Genomic DNA, 20,166 nt, shown 5'->3' with positions numbered 1-20,166 from the left:
TTTAGGATAAGTAGAAATAAGACAGAATATATGAAATGTAATTTTAGTAATGATAGGAGAAATATTGGAGACAAAGTTAAACTTGATGATGAAGAAATAAATAGCACTTGTAGATTTCAATACTTTGGATCTGTTATGCAAGCTGAAGGAGAAATTGAAGATGATGTAATGCATAGCCATAGAGTTAAAGTAGGTTGGGTAAAATGGAGAAGTGCTTAATGTGCTCTGTGATTGTAGAATACCCTTAAAATTAAAAGGAAAGTTTTATAGGACAACTATAAGACCAATTATGCTATATGGATAAGAATGTTGGGTGACGAAGAAACAGAATATCTGAAAAGTAAAAGTTGCCAAGATGATAATGCTTAAATGGATGAGTGGTATAACATTGAAAGATAAAATTAAAGAATGAACATATTCGTGATATGTTAAGTGTAGCTCCTATAGAAGATAAGATAAGGGAGGGATGACTCATATGGTATGGACACTTGCAATGTAGGCCACATAGTGCGCCAGTGAGGAAGAGTCAGTTAGTTACTATGGGGGGCAGTAGAAGGGGTAGGGGTAGACATAAAATAACTTGAGAGGAGACAGTGAGTAAGAATTTAATATCCTTGAATCTATCAAAAGAAATGGTCCATGATTGCATAAATTGGTGGAAAAGGATTCATATAGCCGACTCCACCTAGTGGGACTTAAGACTTGGTTTTGTTGTTGTTATATGATTACTGATATAATCTAAACCGAATCAATTCCATAATTTTGTACATGCATGCATATTAATTGGTTTGGATAACTGAACCAAACTAATTACATTATAACTATGTACATAATCGAACCAAGAGGCCCCTAATTACAAAATTATGTACATTGATTTTGGAATAATAGTATATTACATAATTATGTAGTTTCATTTCAATTGATAGTTACAGCCAATGCTATAGTTATATACCTACACAATTACAAACATAGCTAGATCAAAACAATTGCGTAGTTACATGCATGCATGCGTATTAATTGGTTTGGACGAACCAACTCAGTTATGTACGTAAATAATTACATAATGACATTAATATTCGAACTGAACTATCCATAATTATGTTAGGTATATACATAGATATCCAAATTATAATATTAACTATGTAATCGTAGTATGGTTCAAATAAGGTGCATTTAATGGATTAGTATTATAATTAATTAGGTCGAAAATTTAAATAGGTTGATGGGTTAAGCAAGTAGCTGGTACACCCATTTTTACCCATTAAATATTCAGGTCTAAATGGACCACTCATTTATGACCCATGTAATTACCCTAACCCATTTATTTATGGTGGGAATGGTTGGGTGTATAGGTGTGTTGTGATTTCCACCACTACCCACAAGGCAAGATAGAAAAGAAAAATCTTGAAATATTAATATTTTAACTTGAACCAAGGCCATTAGCATGGCTTAGAACCGAGAAGCATGGTAGGCCTGCAAGCAAGCAGGCCTACAAGCCAGGACAATGAGGAAATGCCTGGGCAATGGCTTTTATAAACAATTTGGGGGCTGGCATTCAATGTGGGATGAACTTCTCCCAAGCACGCAGATCTGACTTTAACGCCCAATTCCCCCATGTGAGTCTCCCCTCTTTCTATATTAGCCCCCTTTGCCACGTGTTTAATTGACCACAACACTATTTATCTGTCAGCCAACTGTTTGACTGATTTTTCCATGAAGCAATAGCTAATTTAATGTTTTAAATGACGGCTTAAATGAAACATTCTCTAATCACCACTTAAAAATTAATGAAAATATAATTTTTAAATAATAATTACAGATATATATATTTTGGTTTATGGTTTTACAAAAAAACCGAAATTGAAACTGAAGAAACTGATTTTTTTACAAATATTTAAAAACTTTAAATGAAACCAAAAACCAAAAAACCCAACTGAAGGTGAGTTGAGTTTGATTTTGGTGTGGTTTTCGGTTTTTTGGTAAAATTTGTGCATCCCCAATCTAGAGTCTCGTTCTTGTATAGTATGATGCCATATTATCGTCTAACAAAGTGTGGGTCTTTTTGTTTGGTTAATTTGTTCATTATTCAATAGATTTCTGTATTGACTATTCAATATATTTCTCTTGCATAGGATGAAGATGTGCTATCAGATGATGATGATGGACACGAGAATGAAGATGCCAGCAATGAAAGAGAAAATTCAGACCAGCTTGGAGATGGGGCTGAGGAAGATGGCAATAGGCATGTGAGGATGTTGCAAGGAATTACTGGACTGCCAAGTGGTGCTTTTGAAGGTAAGAATGACTTTAAAAACATGACTTGTCTTCATTAGTTATCTGTTGTGTCTACTATGAACCTAGTTTGGGCACTGCAGGCTTGTAATATCCTTAAGTTCATTGGATTTTTATTTTTGTCTTATCTGGGGCTTACTGTACTATTTCCTCGGGTATAGCTGTTGAAGATTCTCTTAGAAAAGGTTTGCAGGACTAGTATTTTCTAAATTTTTTATTCACACAATTCTTATTGTCTATTTTCTTTTAGAGTGAAAATTTCTCTAAATGATTTTTTTCTTTGATTTTTGCAATTTTGAATTGGAGCATTTTATTTTGATGAAGCTCCTTTATTCTGCTGGAAAGATATAAAAAAAATTGCAAAAAAGTTATTCCAAACATAATTGCGTAAAATAATTGTCTAAGAATTATTTTTAGCAACTATTAGAATTTATCGTTTAATTAGTCACACAGCAACAATGACAACAACAACAAAGCCTCAAGTCTCATTATATTGAGGTTGGCTATTAGCTCTTGTTGCTTCGTGCACTTTTTGTATATGTTGTTCTCTAGCTTCCTGACATTTTTTATGAATGTTCTATTAAATCTTCCTTTAATTTTTTTTTTCGGTCAGGTAAGAAGAAGAAGAACAATAACATAGTTATATCTGAGGCTTATCCAGAGTCTGAATTCAATCCTACTCGAGATGTTCTGGATGGTGATGGACTCATTAGCATTCAGGACCTTCTGGATCCTCTTCATGGGAAGCAGGGCTACAGCAAGCTTAGAAAGAGAATGCATCAATTGGAAAGAAACTCCATGTCTGTTCAACCTCCACTTCCAAAAGCAGATCAGGAGAAGTTGGAGAGGAAGGTAGCATATGAACAATCAAAGAAGGACATTACAAAGTGGGAGCCATTAGTCAAGCAGAACAGGGAGGCGGCTACCATCTTTTTTGATGAGGATATAGACTTGGGATTTTCCACTGTTGGAGCCATAGCTTCTGAATTTGAACCTAGAACTGAATTCGAGAAAAAAATGGCCGCTTTAGTCCATGATGACAAGGTTGTTGAAGCTCATAAAAATGATGGTGCAAGGCTTCTTGAGCTAAACAAGGTAATTTAGTCCTATATTTGTTCATGAAATTTGATGTAGTATTTCTGGTATTTTGGTTTACTACGTTTATTTATTTCTTAACCAAAGCTTAAAATTTAAAAATAAATTGGTTTTACAGACTTTTTTAAATCTTTACCATCGCATTAGAGTTCCTTACAAATTTATGTTCTCATTTGAAACTGATTCCCAACTGACTACAAATTCAATGTATTGGAGTGGATAAGGTTACTTAATTGGCCTGTTTCTTTGCTATTCCAGTTATGGACATACCAAAACATTGTCTTTTTATAACGGAATATATTCTATATTTGTCAAAGATGTATAGTGTTGCATACCTGCGCTTGTACAGATTTTGAGTGGTTCAATCTGACATGACTGAGATCAGTCTTGGAAGCTTTGAAAAGTTGGTATGTTTGGTTCGGTGAAGGGTTTTTTATGCCCTTAATGTTACAAGATTATTTAATTTCTAACAATATTACGGCTGTAATCAAGTAAAAAATGCTATGTTTTTATGTGTGTTCTTAATGTTTATATGAAGAAATTTTCCATATTTGTCGTACAGTTTAACTATGCTGTACAACATTTGATTTATGTATGGGTGTTTCAATGAAATCTGTCATGCTGGTGTACAGCACATTTTATGCGGCTGTGTTACTCATTTAGCTGATGAAATATAGGCTTAAATGAATTGGGACTCGGAAAGAAAGAAAGAAAGAAAGAAAATATATAGAAGAGGATACATATTCAAAATTTACCAAAAAACTGACAATGAACTGAAATTGACCTTTTTTGTTTGGCCAGGTTGTCGCCCTGAAGCGACGCGCCGTGTCGGCGCCGGGGTACGGTGTCAAATATGCGAGGGTTCTTGCATCATTCTGGACGTGGGTAGGTAAAACGTTAGTTCAAGAAACTAGGATTAGATTAGCAACCTGGAATATAAAGACACTTATGGGTAAAAACATGAAAATTGTGGATACAATTATTAGAAGAAGAATTAATATAATTTTCCTTCAAGAAACTAAGTGGGTGGGGGAGAAAGTTAGAGAAATCGATAAATCAGGATTTAAACTTTGGTACATTGGAAAAGAAAAACATAAGAATGGAGTAGGCATTATTATAGACAAAAATTTAAAAGATAGCGTTGTGGATGTAACTAGAGTATGTGATAGAATTATAAAAATCAAGATGGTATTAGGACAAGAGATAATAAATATCATTAGTGGTTATGTTCCTCAAGTTGGCTTAGCAGAAAATCTTAAGAGATAATTTTGGGAAGATATGGATAGTATTATACAAGGCATATCAGGGACTGAGAAAATATTTATAGGAGGAGATATGAATGGACACGTTGGAAGAGATAATAAAAATTATAAGAGGATATATAGAGGATATGGATATGGAGATAAAAATGAGTCTGGGGAGATGATCTTAGACTTTGCTATGTCATATGATTTTAGTATACTTGCTTTAAGAAGAGAGAAGAACACTTAATAACCTTTAAAAGTGGACAAAATAGAAGTCAAATAGATTTTTTTTTTAAAAAAACTAGGAGGGTAGATCGTTTATCATGCAAGGATTGTAAAGTTATTCCAGGTGAAAGCCTAACCACACAACATAGAGTCTTAGTGTTAGATATATGTATTAAAAAATGGAAGAAAAAGGATAAATTAAACTAGTGTGGGAGAACTAGATGGTGAAACCTAAAAGGAGAAAATATAATAAAATTTAAAGATAAAATGATCAAAGATGGGAATTGGACCATAGAGGATGGGATAGATACAAATGCTCTTTGGAATAGATTAGCTAGCTCTATTAAAAAGATTGCAAAAAAGATTTTAGGTGAATCAAGGGGAAGATTCTCGAATAGTAAAGAGAGTTGGTGGTGGGATAAAGATGTACAAAAAATCATAAAGACAAAAAAAATTTGGTATAAAACATGGCAAAAATATAGAAACAAAGATAACTTTGAAAAATATAAGGAGGTATGAGAAGATGCAAAAAGGGCCGTTAGTAAAGTTAAATATAGATCTTTTATAGTTTGTATGATAGATTAGGTACAAAAGAAGGGGAAAGAGATATATTTAAACTTGCTAAAGCTAGAGAAAGGAAGAGCAAGGACCTAGGAAATGTAAAATGTATAAAAAGTGAGGATGATATTGTCTTGGTTAAGGACGAAGATATTAAAGAAAGATGGCGAAGTTACTTTAGTAAGTTGTTTAACGAAAACCAAATAGAAGACTTAAACTTAGAATTGTCAAATGAGGAAAAGACTAAAAATATAAGATTTATTCGCAAAATTAGAGTTAACGAAGTTAAGTTTGTACTAAAAAAGATGAAAAATTAGAAAACTATGGGACCAAATAACATCCCAATTGGAGTTTCGAAATGCTTGGGTGATAATGGAATTATATGGTTAACTAATTTATTTAATACAATTGTAAAAATTAAGAAAATGCGAGATGAATGAAGGAAAAGCACTTTAATACCTGTATACAAAAATAAAGGAGATATTCAAAATTGTAATAACTATCGTGGAATTAAACTTATGAGTCATATGATGAAACTATGGGAAAGGGTAGTTGAACAAAGATTAAGGTTAGGAATGAAGATCTTAGAAAATCAATTTGGTTTTATGCCTGGGAGATTTACCACAGAAGCTATTATCTTTTAAGAAGATTAATGGAAAAGTTTAGGGAAAAGGAGGACTTGCATATGGTATTTATTGATCTTGGGAAAGCATATGATAGGATACCTAGGGAAGTTCTATGGTAGGTTTTAGAAAAAAATGGGTGTATGTTGTAGGTATACTAATGTCATCAAGGATATGTACGTTGGAGTAATGACTAGTGTAAATACTGTAGATGGAGAAACTAGAGAATTTCCAATTACCATAAGTGTACATCAAGGATCTGCTTTGAGTCCTTATCTTTTTGCTTTAGTGATGGACCAATTGACTAGGTGTATTCAAAAGGAGGTTCCATGGTGTATGTTGTTTGCAGATGATATTGTATTAATTGACGAAATTAGGGACGGAGTAGAGGTTGAGTTAGAATTATGGAGAGAAGCTTTGGAATCTAGAGGCTTTAGGATAAGTGGAAATAAAACAGAATATATAAAATGTAATTTTAGTAATGATAGGAGAAATATTGGAGACAAAGTTAAACTTAATGATGAAGAAATAAATAGCACTTGTAGATTTCGATACCTTGGATCTATTATGCAAGTTAAAGGAGAAATTGAAGATGATGTAATGCATAGAGTTAAAGCATGTTGGTTAAAATGGAAAAATGCTTTAAGTGTGCTATGTGATCGTAGAATACCCTTAAAATTGAAAGGAAAGTTTTATAGGACAGCTATAAGACCAACTATGTTATATTAATCGGAATGTTGGGCGACAAAGAAACATAATATCCAAAATGTAAAAGATGCCGAGATGAGAATGCTTAGATGGATGAGTGGTATAACATTGAAAGATAAATTAAGGAATGAACATATTTGTGGTTAGTTAGGTGTAGCTCCTATAGAAGATAAGGTAAGGGAGGGACGACTCAGATAGTATGGACACTTGCAACGTAAGTCACATAGTGCATCTGTGAGGAAGAATGACTTAGTTACTATGGGGGGCAGTAGAAGGGTAGGGATAGACCTAAAATAACTTGGGAGGAGATAGTGAGTAAGGATTTAATATCCTTGAATCTATCAAAAGAAATGATACATGATCGCATAAATTGGCAGAAAAGAATTCTTATAGCTGACCCCACTTAGTGGGACTAAGGCTTGGTTTTGTTGTTGTTATTATATTAATTGGTTTTGTTTTTTATTTTTATGAATTTTTTTTACTGTTCTTGGTTTGGTTTTTAGTTCTTATGTAAGTTAGGCATATCACCTGGAGAAGATAAGATAAGGGAGGGGCGACTAAGATGGTTTGGGCACATACACCATCAGCCAAAGAGTGTCATAGTAGTGAGCTAGTTATTGTTAGTGACAGATGAAGGGATAGGGTTAGACCAAAAAGAACCCTTTTCCTATTTTTCCTTTGGATTAGAAAAAGGAAATTCATTAAGGGGCACCAAGTGGATCCCACCCATCTAGGAAACTGCAAACTCTTATCCAATAAAAAAAAAAAAATTTACGAGTGAACTAAGGATGATCCACTATGCCATCTAATAACTGTACTAATCTATTGTTCGTTAAGAACATCAAGGGGTTTAGCCATTCCTTCAAAAGCTCTCTTATTTCTTTAATCCACACCAACCAAAAAGATGGTAAGGGGAATGAGGGGCAACACTTTTCCTCTTCTTATTAGCACGGATTCCCAAACCTTCCACTGTTCTAGCAATAGTCCACTGGCATTTGAGGAAATGGCCAAGTTAGAGGGTTATTGTCTAGGAGCAGTGGGAGATGATGTGATCAGTGGATTTCACACATTCAGGACGCAAGAGGCACCTGCTCACTAGGGTCAGCCCCCTTTTTTGAAGATTGTCCTGGAACTTTTCCCAAGAGTTGGCCCCCATGCAAGGGAAGTGACTTCGGTGGGGGCTGCTGTGGGCTTGCAAGGAAAGTCATCAAAAGTTCCTCTCAATTGAGTGAGTTTCCTATTGAAGGATCTGGACATGAACATGTCTTTATTTTCTGGGGTTTGTTTGGGATCTTTTGCCATGTTAGCACAATGGCTTGTATAAGCAATCAAGAAATTAGTAAGTTGTTTAATTTTTGGTTAGTACACCTAAAATAACTTGGAATGAAATAGTGAATAAGGATTTAACAGCTCTCAACATGTTGTAGATTGCCCAAGATAATGTAAATTGGTGGAAAAAGATTCATGTCACAAACCCCACCTAGTGGGACTTTAAGGCTTAGTTTCTTGTTGCTGTTATTTTTAACATTGAAACTGAGCCATGCGACTGAATGTAAAGTGATTTTTTTTTTAATATTGTAAACGTATAATTTTGTATGCAGTTTAAATATAAAATATGTCTTAAAGAAACCTTTTAGAATCTAGGGTTATGTGTATAGAACCCAATGGAAGGATAATTATTGCTTTTTAGTGTTGAAATGCAAATGTACCGCACAACCTTTAATGACATGATTGTGTTGGACAGATTGGAGGGGTGCGGTTTGTTGGGAGTGGAAGATAGGGTGAGGAGAGCTCATCTTCATAATAATTGGAAGTGCTGATGTTAAGGGAAGAGAGGAGCTGACATCAGAAAGCTAGGGTTCATTGCGTGTGCTAACGAAGGGAACTATAATTAGATTATTTCCTAGGGTAGCCAGTGGTAGGAGAAAGAATATGATCAAAGAATTGGAGTTAGATCCTGGAAGTGTGATGAGAGATGGGGTGCAGATGGGGAGGGGTCACTAATTTCTATAGAGGGCTTTACACTGAAGAGAGCTGTAATAATATGATGGTTGGGGTGCTTGACTGGAAACCTATTGGAAGGAGACTGGAAATCGGTTTAAATGGTCCTTTGAGATGGAGGAGGTTAGGAGGGCTATGTTTGATATGGATAGGAATAGAGCCCTGGGATCCAAAGGCTTCACCATAGCTTTTTCCTAGGATAGTTGGTAAGTGTTGAAAGATGATGTGAGGAGGTTCTTTGGGGAATTCCATAGGAATGAGTGTAAGAGCAAAAATCTTACTTCTATTGCTCTCATTCCTAAAAAAAAGGTGAGGCCTGGGAGAGTGAAGGATTTTGGGCCAGTAATTCCTGTGACTAGTGTCTAGTAGACTGTTAATAAGGTCTTGTTGGGGAGACTTGGGGAGGAATCGGGGGAAACTGTATCTATGGCCCAGGTTTTGTGAAAGACAAATCTTAGATGCTATTTTGGTAGAAATTAGACAAATCTTAAATGCTATTTTGGTAGAAAATGAGATGGTTGAGGACTTGGTAAAAAGGGTAAGAGGGCATTATTTTCAAAATATATTTCGAAAAAGAATATGATATGGTCAATTAGGGTTTCCTGGATAGTAAAGGCTAGCACAGGGACTGGCTTGGGGTTTATAGGGGTTTAAGACAAGTGGGTCTGTTATCTCCTTTCTTGTTGGTTTGTTTGAGTAGGCTTGTGTTTCATGCTGGAGGTGTGATTGGGGGTATGGTGGTTGGTAGGGGGGAGGTGGAGGTGTCTTATTTGCAATTTGCTGATCATACTATTCTTTATTTTTTATTTTTATTTTTTATTTTTATGAGAACAGTGTTGAGAAATTTTGTGAGTTTCTTACCTTGGTTAGCATTTTTGAGAAGATTTCAGGTTTAAAGATAAATTTGTCAAAAAATGGTTTAGCAGGTATTAATTGGAGTAAAGGGGAATTAGAGGGCTTTAGATCTTTAGTGGCGTGTGTGATATTTTGGCCTGGTCTTTCTCATATCTTGGTCATCTTTTAGTGGGTAACTCTTGTCAGTCTATCTGAGATCCCGTGATCAATAGGGTTGGGAAAAGATAAGAGGGGTGGAAGAAGGCTTATCTATCTTTGGGAGGTAGGATTACTCTTATTAGTGTTTCCCTCTCTGATATTCCCATCTATTTTTTAGCCCCTTTTGAAATTTTGATGAAAGTGGCTGGGAATTTGGAGAAAGTAAAGAGAGATTTTTTACGGTTTGGTTACAAGAAGGACAAGAGGGAGCAATGGGAAGGACAAGAGGGAGGACCCTGTTAGCTGGGAGGTAATTAGAACACCTAATTCAGAGGGGAGACGGGGGCTTGGTAATGTTGTTTTTAAGAACATCAACTTAATATGCGAATGGTTATGGTGGTTCCCCCATAGAGTCTAACTCCTCATGATACATGGTAATTAAGAGCATGGTATTCATAGGAATGGGTGCCATACCAAAGGGAGTGTCATTGTCACTCAAGCAAGTCCCTCAAAATTTGTTTCCCAAATATCTAGTTACTTTTTCCCCTTGCTTGTTTCACTGTGGACATTGGTGACCTGGTTCATTTTTGGGAGGATATTTTGGTGGAGAGACTTTGTTGGAATTCTTAGTGCCACATTTATATAGATTGCATCTGTAGTGCACTAATTTCAGAATTTTATTCTTCTTAGGGGGTTTGTGTGTGTGTGTGTGCATGTGGTTTTTTATTTTTTATTTTTTCCCTTTTTTGATAAACAGAGAAGTTTATTAGACGGGATAAGAATGTTCAACAAAAGAAAAAAAAAAAGTGGAAAATAAAAACTGGAACCATAAGAAATCCTCCCTTTACACAATAACAAAAAATGACAATAGGAGATCATCAAAACCTGAAAACCAAATCAATGAAGCAGAGCCAACCAGTCTCGCTGCAGGTCTTAAAACATGACAAAAACAGCCATTAGCTGACACCAACAGTGATGCAAGATGGACCACACTACTCCAAACCAAATTATTACCTGTGACCATGCCTTTTGAAATTTTCTGGTGTTTCTCTCCTTGCAAGCACACCAAATAACAGCCATAATATTGCATTGCCACAAGGCTTTCCCATCCTTTCCTTTTCCAAAACCTCTAAATGTGATAGAGCAAAAAGCCTTTGAAGTGGAAGGACAAATCCAGTCTTCAGCGCATGTACCAAATAATTTATTCCAGACAACCCAAGTCAAGGAGCAATGAAATGAGTGTGAGCAAGTCTCCCCACTGCTCAAACAAAGGACACAAACATCCGGTGATAGGGCCTTATTAGGCCTTCTCTTCTGAAGCATATAATTAGCATTAATTCTATCAAGTACTGCAGTCAAAATAAAAGCTTTTATTTTTGAGAGAGTTGTAGCTTTCCAAATCAAAGATTACAAACCAAAAGGATCCTCATTAGGTTTGCAAGTCCAATAAGAGGAGATGCACAAGAGAAATCCCCAGAAGGATATAAACTACAAATCCTTTTATCATTCCTGAAATGAACGTGAAAAGAATCAAGAAAACTGGTTAAGAGGGCCAACTCATCAATCTCTTTATCGTTCAGATATCTCCTGTAATGGAAGTTACAAGTGAGATTATCCCCTTGCAGAAGGAAAAAAAATCAGAAAGAAGGGTATCATCAAGAATAGAGACTTAAAGACAGGGAAAAGCAATAGCCAACGAAATCTCCCCAATCCAAGGGTCCTCTTGGAAACAAATTCACTCCCCATTACCAACCATGTACTGGATTTTAGGAATTAAATAATCATAAATCTGAGACATAAACTTCCAAGGACTCACATAAGTAATGTTAACCCACACCTTAGCATCCCACCATTCTGTAGTGGACCAAATTTACTGTGAATTACCTTATGTCAAAGAGAATTAGGTTCTAAAGGGAACCACCAAAACCATTTCCCCACTAAAGAAATGTTTTTGGACCCCAAATTAACAAGACTCAGACCTCTCTCCCTTTTAGATCTACAGTCTCTCCCAACCTAAAGGTGATTTCTTTGACTCTCTACCCCACTCGACCATCATTAATTTCTCAGGCCTGCACACTACACTCACAGGAATCCAAAAAGAGATAGATAATACAAAGGAATGGATGATAGACACGCATGGATAAGAGTAATCCAACCCCCAGGGTGAAGAACACTCCTTTCCATCCATCCAGTCTTCTAGTCAATCTCTCAAAAACTGGATCCCAGAAAGAACCAGCATTAGGATTACCACCTGAGGGAATGCCTAAATAGATAATTAGCCACTTTTGAGGCTTCCATTTTTTCAGGAGCCTCAATGAGAGAGAGAGAGAGAGGGTTGGGCTCACTTGCCTTTTTAAGTGTTTTGAATTCTTCTATTCCTATTACGAGAGGGGATGCTAGGCTCTGGATTGGGGATTCTTCGGGGTTCTTTTCTTCAGAATATTTTTTCATCTGCCTAACAAAAACTCTGAATCCTAGTCATCAATTCTATCTGGATAAAGTTGTGTGCAAGGCCTAAGTCCTTTTATGATCGAGCTTTCATTTGGACTTGGGTTCTTAAAAGGATTAATATGAATGACTTGGTTCAGGCTGGAGACTTCGTGAGGTTCTTAGACCAGATGTACGTGTGATGTGCTGCAGGGAAAATGAGAGCAACCATCAGTATTTCTGCATTATGGGTGGTGAGGTTTTTGTAGAACAATCTATTTTCTTGTTTTATTGAGGTTTGGGTGGCTCCATAGATTGTTCATGAATTCATAGTTTGAACTTCTCAATTTTTGAAAAGGATAGAAGAAGGGGAAATTTCTGGATGTGTGCAGTTTTTGCTACCTTGCAGACACTTTGGCTTGAAAAAATGCTAGAAGTTTTAAATACCAGAAGAATCCCCTGAATTTGATTTGGGAGTGAGTTAATTTTTCTGCTTCCTTTTGGACTCATGCTTTTGGGGGTTTTGCGGATCCCTTGCTGTTTGATATCCATATGGACTGGAAGGCAGTGTTGATGTAACTATTTGAAATTCTTTGTTTCTGGTTTATGTTTTTATGTTTTTTGTTTTTGGGAGGATGCCTCATCTTCGTCTCTCTGTATTCTTTCCTGTTTTAAGTTTCAATGAATTTTTGTTATCTAAAAAATCTTTGTGTTGTATCTTGTGCAAAATTATTATTATTTTATTTCTTTTGGTGTGGGAGGGGTGGAGAGGAGGTTGTGTTGGGCTTGTGGGTGGATGTTTATGAGAAATAGAGAATAGAGAGGAGGCAGGCCTTTTCATGCAAAACGTGAGGGAGGGAGTGATTGATGTTTTTTCACTGTTGCTCTGCTCTGAAAGTAGGAGTGGGCTTCTTCGTTTTCTCTCATAAACAATGCTCCTCCTTCCCTCTTCTCCTTTGCTCCAGCAGGTGGCTTGGCTCATCTCTTTTAGGGGCTGTTATGTCATTTTAAACATTTGAAGATGGCCAAACAGGCTGTCTCTTATGGACTCAAACCTTCAAGCTGTCTTGGCCCGTTGGCCATTGTCTTCTTCAAGGCCCATTTGATTGGGCCTTGTAATATAAAAATATTAGGATTTTAAGTTCAAAGTCTGAACTTTAAAATAGTTGAAAACCAAACCAAACATATTCACTGATAGACCGAATTTGTTCTGTTTGGTGTTCTCACGTTTGCCAAAACTTATTGTATGTGTTTAACACTGCTCTATCTGTCTTGTTTGGCTTGTTTGAAGTCTTTTAATTTGCTGGATGTCGTCTCCTCTACAAGCTACCAATTTTTTGCAGAATGTGGAATATCCTAACGAAGATGCTATGTTTAACATGCAAATGCCAGATTGAGGATGCTATTAAATTGAATTTATGGTTAAACCTAAAAAAGAAAACGAAAGTCAGCTGAAATGTTACAGTTTTCTGGGGTTTTTTGCTGCAGTGCATTGTGTATTGCAACAAAGAGCTGCAATAGGCTGATTATCCTTGCTTTTTTATTTTTAAGTGTTTTTTATAAACACTTTTGGAAGTCGAGGCTGGTCTTGGGCTTGCTTAGGATTGTGGAGACCTTCATATAGGTTTGGCATGCAATGCCTTTTTTATTCAAGATTTGGATGTATAAACTTCCAACGGAATAGCTTATTTTTTTTTATCTCGGCAAGAATTCAATCTGCCAAAAAAATTGATGTTATCCATTGTTTCGTACTCACAATGTATTGCTATTCAAATTTAGGGGTAGGGATGTTCAATATCCTTAATATAGACCAAAGAATTTCTAAGAATGAAAAACAGCTTGTGTTAGCTGTGTCATTCAGCAGGCTTTGATTTATTTTATGTAAGATTGACTTTTTGGATATAATGTTTGGCAGTTATCTATTGAAGATGTAAAAGACCGACAAAATCGCCTGGCTAAAATTCGTAGCCTTCTTTTCCGACATGAAATGAAGGCAAAACATGTAAAGAAGATCAAGTCAAAAACATATCATCGTTTGTTGAAGAAAGACAGTTTGAAAGCAGGATCTGTTGAAATGCAATTGGATCCAGAAGCTGCTAAAGAGCAGGCAATGAAGCAAGAGTTCAAACGTGCAGAGGTGATTTACATTTCACAGTGACTGAATTAAAATATGCAGAATCTAAACAATTTTTCCTTCATTCCTTAAGAAAGAGAGCAACTTTGTTATTGAAGGTATTTTCTTATATTTGTTACAGGAACGCATGATTCTGAGGCATAAAAATAGCTCTAAATGGGCTATGCGCATTCTAAAACGTGGTTTGAATTCTCAAGATGAAGGAACTAGGGCTGCTGTATCTGATCAGCTGCATCAGCATGCTCTTTTGACTAGAAAAATAAATTCAATGAAAGACAGTAGTAGCAGCAGTGATGACAGTGGCGATGATGATAATGATGATGAAATTTCGGCTGGTTCAGACCAGGATGGGGCATCCAATTTGTTAGCAAAAGCAAAAGAGAAGACGCTTAAAATAATTGAAGAAGAAGACGCAGTGCCTAACTCAGGAGTGTTGGCTTTACCCTTCATGGTAATATTTGACATACTTTTATCAGCTATAATTGTAAAAGTATTTATGCCTAATTTTTTATGCCATTTATAATATTTAACCTTGAAAATTAATTGTTGTCCTGTTTTGCTTGCATCATTTTGATAATTTTAGTCTTAATTTCCTTCAGGCTTAACCTCTTGAATTATTAATCTTGCATTTATTTTATTTTGTGTTCAAATATGTTTATTGTCTTTGTTTCTTTACTTTGGATTTATTACACAGTAGTTGCACATGCTCCACACATGTTTTATAATTCCTTTTCTTTTATTAAAGGTCATTTCCTATTTTAATAAATTATATTGGAAAAAGAGTTCTAATTATTTGAACTTGTATCTCACTAAGAGGACACATGGATACTTCTCATTAGGGAAGTTATAAAGTAGTTTAAGAGAAGTTATTTTTAGTTAATAAATTAAATCCCAAAATAACCTTATGCTGAGTTCTGTTCTATAAAAAAAGGTGAGCATTTTGGTGTTTCACTTGTGCGCCCATCCATAAGGAGGGCCTTCTTTATTTAGTATAGATGCACGGGGAGAAAAAGAAGAAGATGTGAGACAAAATTAAAGCAGGTTGGGAGAAATAGAGAAACACATCTAGTGCGTTATGTGAGTGTAGAATACCTAGAAAGTTAAAAGGAAAATCTTTAATCTGAAATGCTCCCATGAGTTGGTATATTTTGTAAAAAATTAGTAGATAGGATTACTTTGGGACAAATTGCAGCCCACTGGACTTTAACTTCCTGGTTGAAGGGCTAGTGGCCTGTGGAGTCTCTTCTGTCATGCTTGGCAGCATTCCTCTCTTCTATGTATTTTCTTTTGCTTTTTGTATAATCATCATTCCAACCCCAAAAAAAAGTGAGAAGGCAAATTTTTATACATAAGACTATAAAAATTTGCCATGTTGTATGAATATTAGGCAAAAATATAGCTGAAAATTGAAATGAGAATGTTAAACTGGATGAGCAATATAACTAAAAGGAATGAAATAGTAACGTCAGATTTTGTAGGAGGGGAAGGTGTAGACATTGAATAACTTGGACATTTTACAACACTCCAATTGTCCAAAGATGATGCCCTAGATTGTGTAGAATGGAAGGAAAGGATTCTCTAGTGTGCCCTATCCTATGCAACTCAAGACTTGTTTGTTATTGCTGCTGCTGCTTATTTTGATTGCCCTTGATTTTCTTTAATGTAGGTCCGTGGGTTAAAAAAGAGGAAGGAGGCAGCTGATGAAGAAGCTAAACTTGCTCTTCAAGAGTATGAATCATCGTTGAAGCAGCTGGAGGGTGCTGCTGGGGCAGAAAGTCCTAAAGTAGCTTCTTCTAGTGGTAGACGAGTTTTCAGTGCAGCTAAGAAGCATGCCCAACAATCAAGTAATAAGATTAAGTCAGAGAAAAATTATAGCAATAGTAATAGTGAAGATGACATCATGGATGAAGAAAATACTGATGTCCAGCATGACAGCGGTAAGGATCTGCAGAAGGATGTTAACATTGATCTTGATGTACTTCGTGAAGAGTCTGAAATTGCACATGATACTGTGTTTAAGGTGAATGGGATTCCTTGGTCACCTTCAACTATTCTTTCAGTTAACATGAAATTATGCTTTTTATTAGTCATTACTACTGTTGTTATTTTGTGGTTTGTAGAATTTTGATGATATTGTTAGAGACCCAGGGCCTAAAACAACATACGAAGTTGCTATCTTTGCGTCAGACTCCTGGAAAAAGGTTACATTTGTGCCCATTCCCTATAATTTGTGCAGACAAATTGATTCTTGTTATTCTAATCACTGTGTATATACATACCAGATGAAAGGCACAAGTGACATTGATGCCAATGCCAAAAAATCTTCAATGGCTGTAGAAACATCTTTGCAAAATCAAGAACTAGAGGTATTTATTTTCCATATTGGTTGAATATGTATTTAATGTGATTGATTCCCTCACTTTTTTTTTTTTGTTTTCCCCCAGGTTCCTGTTTCTGGTCTCAAGAACTTGAACGGAGGTGATGATAGCGATTCAGAGAGTGAAGGACAGATGGTAGATGGTATTTTATCTTCTGGCTCAAGGCCAACTTATGAACTTCCATCTCAAGCAGAGCTTATACGACGTGCTTTTGCCGGGGATGATGTGGAAGAAGATTTTGAGAAGGATAAGCAGGAAATTATTAATGAGGAAAATCCTGAACCTGAAAAACCCATTTTGCTTCCTGGATGGGGTCAGTGGACTGATATACAACAAAAGAAAGGCTTGCCTTCGTGGATGGTACAAGAACATGAAACTGCCAAGAAAAAGAGAGAAGAAGCCCTTAAAAAGAGGAAGGATGCACATCTTAAACACGTAATTTTATCTGAGAAGCTGGATAAAAAGGTCAGTAGTACTGCTTTATGATATACAATGAGAATCTAAAAAAGCTTCTTTGCCCCCGCCATTGAATATGGAGTTGGCATTCCAGAGTTGGATGGTAGAAATCAGTCTCAGTAACAAAATGAAAATTTTCTGTGGTTGCTATAAAAAAAAAAAAAAAAAAAAAAAAAAAAATTCTTTGATTGTTTTCTGATATGGTACTAAAGCAGCTGTACAATATAAAAGTGCATGCTGAATCATTGGCACAAATGACTCTGGTGAATGATCTCACTGAAAGTAATTTAAAAAGTTCTATAATTATGATGCAAATTTGAAAATATTCCTAAAATATGGCATTTTACATTTTCGAAGAATGCTTTTCTACTTCTGGAATCCTTTAGAGAACATTAAGAAAAAGAATTCTATTGTTTTCTGAATGTCCCTCAAGACTCATTTCTATCCTGTCACTTACCTTCTCCGTCCCCCCATCCCCCTGAAAATGAAAAGAAGACATGAGATAGTAAAAGGAGATATTCTTTCATGTCAGGTTAAGTAACATGTTCTGGGATTTGCCATTTCATGTGACCACGTGTCCTGGATTGTATATTGGGAGGGCATTAAATCGATCTTCACTTGTTATCTTTTAATTTATCCAGACATGCTTACAACATCTTGTATGCATGGAAGTAGTTTTGGTATGCCATATTATGGTCCTTAAATGAAGTCCTTTTCCTTGAATTTTGTTTTAATTGAATTTGGCAGGCAGAGAAACTCCACACCAAGACATTGCCCTTTCCATATACATCAAAGGAAGTTTTTGAGCAGAGTATCCGAATGCCCATTGGACCTGAATTCAATCCAGCAACTGCAATTGGAGCTCTTAATCGACCAGAAGTGCGTTCCTTAAAACACTCGACATATGTTATTTATTTCATTGGTTATCCCCTCACCTTTGTGTTTTGTGAATGTAATGCCTGCGGGCATGCGTGGGTGGGTGGGTGTGTAAATTGATGAAAAAATTGACCAAGGGCAAATTTTCATCTTCTGTCAGATACTTCTAGTCCCTAGGATGCTTACGTGTTGGGTTCATTCTCCATTTCTTACATTGAGAGCCTCTCATTGCAGGTTGTGAAGAAACCTGGTGTGATCATCAAACCAATCAAATTTGAAGATGTGAATCCCTATGAAAGATCGGAGGATCGTGGGCAGAACAAACAGAAGCAGAAGGTGAAGAACAATAGAAGTAGCAGCAACCCCAGAAGAAGAAAGAATGCAAAGGAGGGCAAAAGCTGACCCTGTTTGTATCCCTTCATTCATTCTCGGGTCTGAGAGCTTTTGTAGCTTGGAGAGAAAATTAGAGATGTCATTTATTCAACTTATTTCACATACCAGGAAATTGAAATATTCCGCTGTGCTGCGGCAGTTTTGTTGAGTTGTGTTCAGGAATATGACCATTGCACGTCTGTTGAACGTGATGGTTGACCCATTTTTGTGTAGTAATGGTGTTCCAGTTGGGTTTGTCTGTTGAGATTTAGCTCACGGGTCTTTGCTTTGGATCAACATTGACAAAGACATGCCAAGCACTTCCCATTTTAGCACTCCAAATCACAGCAGAAATCAATAGAAAAGGCGAATCCATTATAATGCACTATTACCAAACTACGCCATTGTTGTTACAGCTGTTGGTGTAGGTGTTTTGACAATGTCTTTTAACGATGAATTGTTAATGGTGGCTCCATGAGGTGAGTTCATGTATAGGTTTATTCCAAGTTGGATTTTTGATCTGGTTTCAAAGGTCAGAAAAGAAAAAAAAAAAAGTGGGTAGAGTACAAGGCTCAATATTCTTGAAATTGTTTATTGAACTGAAGTTCTGATTTGTTTGAGAAATATGAATCAAAATTGCTTTATTTTAAATAGTTAATTGAAGTCGGTAAATTGGTTCTAAGGTTGGTATTAACAAATGGTAGAATTAGATTGTTGAGTTCAATTTAAAGCAACATAAAAGTTCGGTAAATTGATCTGACCATGAATGATTCAAGTTCTAATTCTTTAAAAGCAACATAAACGTAACCAATCAAACATCTAAAATTTTGAAAACTAATATTTGTTTAAATTATAAAATATTATATTATATATTCGTTCGATAAATCACAATTGTATAAGCTAAATTGAATCCAATCCTTTGATTAAAAAATTAAAAATTCAAATGAAACCGAACCAAAAAATGGTTAACTTATCATTTGATTTGATTTTACAATTTAGTCAAATTTTTTAATTTTCTGAAAATCTTATAATGTCAGTTGTACTATGTTGGCTCATTGTCATTGGTCCTAAATTGCACCCCCGCCCCCGCCCCTCCTCTTTTGTTGATATATTTGAATGTTTATATGATTTTAGAAGTATTTTATTTGATTTGTCTAGTAAGATTTTCAGAAATTTCTGTGTCAACAATTAGTTGAGCATGAAAATCCTAATAAATATTTTAAAAAGACTACTATTATGTCTTTGATATGTGTATACCGAATATATAAAAAATAATTATATTTTTAACATAAAAAACTATTAAAATTACCTACCTAATTAAATCCCTTTCTTAAAATTCTTAACAATTATAAATTTTAAAAAAACCAACTCTTTAATAATCTAATTAACCAAAATAATTGAGGTGATATATGCATAAATATTAATAATTAAATTACAATATTTTAACAGAATAATAATATTACTTTCATTTTATTAATAATTTATTATTTTAAATATAATAATAGTGTAATAATACTAGATTATTGGGGGTATTGTTGTCCAACTTGCTAAAATATAAGGACAATTTGGTCCAAAAAAGTATGATTTTCATGAAACTTACCAAAGGAGGAAGGATTGGAATGAGAAGCCATGTTGTTTTGTGGGAATCTTTCATTTTCAAGAAATTTAAGCCGCCAATCATATAAAATTCTTATATCCAAACAAACATGGGAGTGAGCATCACATTTACACGAATGTTGAAAGATGCGAAACAAACATTCTCTTAAAATTACTTTTTGTAATTG

General features: G+C 35.3%; 2 protein-coding genes across 2 annotated transcripts in view; both read left to right on the top strand.

Moving 5' to 3' along the window:
• Window positions 1-18,647, top strand: part of LOC131155026 (uncharacterized protein C57A7.06) — a 41,095-nt gene extending 22,448 nt beyond the window's left edge. Inside the window, exons 5-14 of the mRNA XM_058107909.1 lie at window positions 2,133-2,295; window positions 2,906-3,387; window positions 14,082-14,303; window positions 14,422-14,751; window positions 15,967-16,320; window positions 16,421-16,501; window positions 16,583-16,666; window positions 16,745-17,143; window positions 17,882-18,013; window positions 18,245-18,647. Coding sequence (XP_057963892.1) covers window positions 2,133-2,295; window positions 2,906-3,387; window positions 14,082-14,303; window positions 14,422-14,751; window positions 15,967-16,320; window positions 16,421-16,501; window positions 16,583-16,666; window positions 16,745-17,143; window positions 17,882-18,013; window positions 18,245-18,412 — 2,415 coding nt within the window. The 3' untranslated portion in view covers window positions 18,413-18,647. The remainder of the gene's footprint in view (window positions 1-2,132; window positions 2,296-2,905; window positions 3,388-14,081; window positions 14,304-14,421; window positions 14,752-15,966; window positions 16,321-16,420; window positions 16,502-16,582; window positions 16,667-16,744; window positions 17,144-17,881; window positions 18,014-18,244) is intronic.
• The window catches only part of LOC131155035 (uncharacterized), a 389,116-nt gene that overhangs the window by 22,427 nt on the left and 346,523 nt on the right, over window positions 1-20,166 (top strand). The gene's annotated exons all lie outside the window — the stretch shown is intronic.

This window comes from Malania oleifera, chromosome 5, assembly GCF_029873635.1.
Source record: "Malania oleifera isolate guangnan ecotype guangnan chromosome 5, ASM2987363v1, whole genome shotgun sequence".
NCBI lineage: Eukaryota > Viridiplantae > Streptophyta > Magnoliopsida > Santalales > Ximeniaceae > Malania > Malania oleifera.
The sequence above is the reverse complement of the archived record's forward strand: the minus strand, read 5'-3'. Positions and strand labels throughout refer to the sequence as shown.